Source organism: Hakea prostrata, chromosome 11 (genome assembly GCF_041222555.1).
Source record: "Hakea prostrata isolate BN-2017 chromosome 11, UWA_Hpros_2, whole genome shotgun sequence".
Taxonomy (NCBI): Eukaryota; Viridiplantae; Streptophyta; class Magnoliopsida; order Proteales; family Proteaceae; genus Hakea; species Hakea prostrata.
In genome coordinates, this window is record NC_142610.1 from 18,905,108 (window position 1) to 18,911,134 (window position 6,027).

A 6,027-nucleotide genomic window follows, 5' to 3' on the forward strand; every position below is an offset into this window, starting at 1 on the left:
GAACCACCGGTATATAAACCGGGGTTGGCAAACCAAAAAAAAAAAAAAAAAAAAAAAAAGAAAAGTCATTGTGTTCTATGGAGAATCAATTTTGAATTCAACAAGTCATGTAAGTTAGAAATTGATCTGTGCTCATTAGCTGAAGTAGCCACATTATTTGTCTTGTAAAAACACTATAGGATAATCTTTGAATTTGCCACATTATTTGTTTTGTAAAAACACTATAGGATAATCTTTGAGAATTCAAAATCAGCTGCGTAATTGATCTAATAAGTTGTTGCATAAATAATAACACCATAGAATTGACCGTCTTTATTATTATTTTTTTTTATTAGTGCGTTATTCACATGAATCGACCAAGAAAAATATTAGCTTTCTTGTTAATTGATGCATTTGACATCCACTAATTAATGGTTATGTGGGGTTTGCGTGATGAACACTATAATGTAAATGAACTTTCCATGCATGTACCTGAGCTTTTGATCAGTTATGTCTTTTAAACATCTGGTTGCCATGTTTCTTTCTTTATAGATAGGGTAGTTAGGATTTAATACAACTTGTAATTTAGACTTTCTAAACGTCTACGATTTATTATATTGTTTTCTGGCGTCTAATAACACACTTCAGCTATGACTATGTCCAAAGAAAGTCTTGACATGCGTGTCGAACTTGAATTCTGCGCATTTAATGCGCAGCATGTACTGCCGACGGTTGAGATTAAATCTTGACCGCAATTTTGATCTCAACCGTCTATTTTGAAGGTGGTGAAAATAGAAAGGACGGTTGAGATCGAAATCTTTGTCGATATTTAATCTCAACAGTCGGGCAGCACAATGCCTGCGTTACTAAAGTTCAACTAGTCTTGATACCCAACCTAACTACTAAACTATCTATTTTTTTCAAGCATTTTACAATTTTATAGATAAAAAATACAGATTCACATCCTCTGTAATTCCTTTCCCTGCAATTTCCTGTAATTCCTTGTAATTCCCTCTTAGGATTGTGCCATGTGGCATTTAAGTAATCTAACGGTTACCCAACAAACTAGAGTTTAAAGAAAATTCAAATTTATAGATCGATGGGTTTAAATAAAATTCAAATTTAGTTTGAATTAGGTAACCGTTGGATTACTTAAATGCCACATGGCACAATCCTAGAAGAGAATTATAGGGAATTGCAGGGAAAGGAATTACAGAGGATGTGGATCCAAAAAATACGGGGAGAAACTCTATTCAGAAGTTTGGCTTATGTAAGTATTGGATTCACATCCTCTGTAATTCCTTTACTTGTAATTCCCTGCAATTCCCTCATAGGATTGTGCCATGTGGCATTTAAGTAATGTAAGTATTGGATTCACATCCTCTGTAATTCCTTTACTTGTAATTCCCTACAATTCCCTCATAGGATTGTGCCATGTGGCATTTAAGTAATCCAAAGGTTACCCAACAAACTAGAGTTTAAATAAAATTACAGGGATTCACATCCCTTCTTTCCATACAATTACGTGTAATTCCCTCATAGGATTGTACCATGTAGCATTTAAGTAATCCAATGGTTATCCAATTTAAACTAAATTTGAATTTTATTTAAACCCACCCATAAATTTGAATTTTATTTAAACTCTAGTTTGTTGGGTAACCTTTGGATTACAAATGCCACATGCATGGCACAATCCTACGAGGGAATTACAGGGAAATGAATTATAGAAGATGTGAATCTAGATATATATAAGAGAGGTTGCATGAGCAGGCATTGCGTTAGGCCTCATGTGAGAGGGGGAGGATAGGGGCATTGACAGGTTGGATGGAGAGGATCTCCACTCGGTTGCATGGTCATGTTCCGAGACAAAAATTACTGCCCAAACACAAAAAGGATCTTTAGCCATCAAATTATCAAATAAACTTCAGTAATTTATTTTTCCCTTCAACGGTTCAACCATGACAAACTAAGAATCTCTTTAATCTATTATTTAAAGTGTTATAATGACAAAAAAAATATCCTCTACTATGCACATCTGTCTACTGTGCATGGCAGTGCACTTATATGTCAAACGAGAGGCTGAGAAAACTTAAAAATTAAAACAGTATTGAGGATTTTTTTAAATTCAAAATAAACCTTTCATCACAGTCACTTGTTTGGCATATAAGTGCACTGCTGTGCACAATAGATGATTTTTTTTTGTATAATTACTCCCATTGTATTTATTATGTCTGGAATACCTTTATCATTATTGAAGAACCTTATCCAATTAATGAGTTTGAATTTTCTACCCAATAGATAGGAGAATTGTGCTATTCTCACACTTCTTCACCACATGATTAGAAGAAGGTAAACTCACTTTTACTCATTTATTGTTTATTTTATCAATATTCATTGATGGGTATTATTCCTACATATGTTATGAAACGTGAGAGAAGCACAATCATTTATCCCAACATTAAAGTTGGTTGAAATTTTTGAAACCCACAGATTTCCTAGAATAAACGACAAATTTCCCAATTTACCCAAAAAAAAATACTAGTTTCCTTAATTATATATCATGATTATAATATCTGATATTTTTTAACATTATCTTCAAATGTGTTACCGTACGTTTATCTTATATCATATGAAAATAAAAAATATAGAAAAGGGTTTAAGACAATTTAATAACGATCACATGCATGCAACGTGAGAGATGAATCTATCTAGTAAAATCTAACCTATCAACACTTCTGAAACACAAGGAAATTTATTGCAGATCAGTTTAAGAATTAATCCACAAGTGATGAAGTTTAATTTACTTATTTTTTCAATGTCACAGTTGCCATAGACTTATTAGTTATAACCCAGAAGTGTATGGGACCCCAGCAGCTGAAATCCAAGAACCACCTACCAAGAAGTTTGCAACAGTGAACCCTTGGGCATCAGATGTGCTCATGATATGATAACCCTTCCAGTTCACTCTATTGCTTGTGCTTGAACCAGGTCCATTATTCATGTACTCTCCATAGTAAAGACTGTTTAGAGCAAAATTTCCATCCCATTGAAGCCACCCTGCTGGATTGATCAAGCTATCAAGATAAGTCTTCATGACAACAGTCCTTGAGTATTGCTGCCATGGCCTTCCCAAGTAAGTTTTTACTGAACCCTGAACAGATTTCAAGTCTGATGCAGCTATAATTCGGCAATCATGGATCGATATTCCAGTGTTCTCGTTCGGATCAGACCGGCCTTGAGCTGTCACTGTGTTCTCCTGGCCGCTCAAGGGCTTTCTTGCATAGATGTTGCAGTTCTGAAACATTGCTACTGCATCACCAAAGATAAAGTCTACTGTTCCATAGATGTCACAGTTTCGATAGAATTGGCGTTGAGAAAAGACATATAAGGTGTCTTGGTAACCTTCGAAGCTGCACTGATAGTAAACTGACTGATCTGAGCTTGACCGGAATGCAACTGCTTGCTGCTTCTGAGGTCCGGCTGTGTTCCTGAAAGTCATGCCCTTGGCTATGAACCCACCACCGACAGCAGCTGAGGATTTGAAAATAGTACTTGCAAGTCATATATAGTGACAAATATCCTAAATTTATTATCTTTCATATCCCTATTTTCCTTCTTCTCAGATAAGATTTTGAGAATATTTATGTTGTAAACTTGTATGATGGAGTTCGAGATCAATCATGATCGTCTATCCGTTAAGGGAGAGATATGTGTTCTCCTCACGCTTCTTCATTATATAATAGAAGTGAAGTATATACTTTTAATACTGGAAAAATAAATAAAAGGTGGGATACCTAGTGAATCCCATATGAGCTCTACGCATGTCTTGTGGTGAAGCGTGAGGGGAGCAGATGCCTCTACCATAATAGGGAGGTGATGCAGACTAAAATAGGAACCCTTGGGTGTGAGCAGAGACTCAAAGCATTTACAATTCATTTTATTGATGCTCAGAGCTGAATCACACTCTAAAATAATGAAGAAGTGTGAAGGAAACATAATCCTCTACCCTAAACCCAACTCGAGATCTGGAGCATGCTGGCTTTATGTATGACTTGTAGTGGTTACCGAGTAGTAGGTAAGGACTGTCACTTACCTTCTTGACATGTGGGACCCTAGTGATCCTGTCCTATCCTTTATTGGCTTGGTCATCAAAGATTCCATCTCCTAATTTATTTCGGGAGAAGGATTCTCTACCAAGTAAGGATCGAGAAGTAATTCAAACTGATGCTTAACATGAAGCTTCAAGAAAGAAACCTTACCAGCTGTAGCTGATCTGAAAGTGGTAGAACCATCTTGGACATTATTACTGCCTGTAACAATGGTGACACCAACCCCAGCTCCTATTAACATTATATTTGACTCTGTAACTTGAACGTTTTCATTGTAAGTACCCCCTTTCACATATATAACGAATCTTGAACTCCCACTCCTTAGCTTTGATGAAGCAGACAAAGCCTGAGAGATGGTCTTATAATTACCAGACCCATCAGCAGCCACCACTACATTAGCTTGTGAAGCTGCTGTTGATGATTTAAGAAGTTTTCTATCAGCAGCAGAAACCCATGAAGGAAAACCATCAGAAAGCAACCTTCTACCACGTGATTTACTAGACAGTGTTGAAGCTGCCTGATTGTTTATAGCAAGAGAGTTACTAAGCAATTTTGAGAAGTTGCTCAACATGGAAGGTAAGGAAGACATATATAAAGCAGAGTTGAGCTCCATGAACCCATTTTTACAGGTTTCTTGATTGACAACTGCTGCACTAAGCCATGTTTGAGTATCTTCCCAGTTGTTAGATAGTAATGCACGGTTAAGCTGGTTAACAGTGTCATCATAGTGCTCTATGCAGTCAGCCCATGCCCCCTTCGCCGGCTTGTCGAAGGAGCTGAAGTCAATGGCTGAAATGAGGCTCTGGGCTAGTTGAGCATGGTTCAAAGTGACTGTAAGGGCTGAATCACGGAACCCTTTTGAGGTGAGTAGAGGATTAGAACTAATGAAAGAAGTACATATCTCAGGGTTTGGTGTTTGGGTACAAGATGATATGGTGTCACAATTGGCAACCCTAGAAACAAGTACAAAAAGAAGAGATGCAATGACAAGAGCTAGAACAAAAAGCTTTTCCATTTTCTCTCAAATGGCGGCTATTGACTCATAAATGGAAGTTCCAGCCTTCCAGGCCTTTTTATAGATTCGATAAGTGACAAGTAGAGCTTATAAAAAATGATATTCAAGCCATGCATAAATATATATATATGAAGGTACGTTTGAACCATAAGTATTTGTTTGCTTGTAGTTTTTGAATTTATCCTCACATAAGACATAACTCCATTGGCTTACCAACCCCTGGGTGCGTAATTAAACTTGGCAGTTAGTTTTTTTCTTTCTGAATACTTTACCAACAAAATATAATTAAAGAGCTAAAAAATTGTTTCTAGAGATTCCATGAGAAATATGCTGATTTCCAACTTGGTGATAGTACTTATGTCTAAGTCACCTACATAACTGTTTTTGGCCAAAACAGCATATATATAAGATAAACTATTTCTTTACGGGGGACAGCTTGTTTGGTGTATTGGAAATATGTTTTTGAGCAAATTGCACTGGCACCCCAAAATGGAGGTCTTAAAGCACTGACACCCCACTTTATGTTTAAAAAACACATAGGTCCTATTCTGTTAGAAGGGTTATTACTTGGTTAATCATATTTTTGTAAAGACTATCATACCCTTGACTTATTATTCAAGAAATCTATTCTCATTTACCAAAAAAAAAAAAAAAAAGACTAAATTTATGGACGATTGGGAGTTCAACCGTTTCACTTCATTTTTTTATTTTTTTTAAATTTTTTTTCAAATTTTTTTTTAGACTTTAGTAAGGTCATTTTTGGAATTACAAAAAAATTAACAGTGGGTTAACAGTTTAACTAACAGAATGGACTAGTGTGTTTATTGAATTGGGGTGTCAGTGTTTTTTAAAAATAAAATGGGGTGTCAGTGCTTTAAGGCCTCCATTTTGGGGTGCCAGTGCAATTTGCTCTAAATTTAATGT

At 35.9% G+C, this 6,027-nt stretch overlaps 1 protein-coding gene across 1 annotated transcript; it reads right to left on the minus strand.

Annotated features, from left to right (window-relative positions):
• Window positions 1-2,659: 2,659 nt before the first annotated feature.
• LOC149000592 (pectinesterase 2-like) lies at window positions 2,660-5,147 on the minus strand. The gene is made up of 2 exons (XM_089140009.1): window positions 4,239-5,147; window positions 2,660-3,510 (listed from the first exon to the last, which is right to left on the minus strand). Exons 1-2 carry the CDS (start codon window positions 5,101-5,103, stop codon window positions 2,822-2,824), a joined length of 1,554 nt encoding a protein of 517 aa, XP_088996135.1. The 5' UTR covers window positions 5,104-5,147; the 3' UTR covers window positions 2,660-2,821.
• Between the last annotated feature and the right edge of the window lie 880 nt (window positions 5,148-6,027).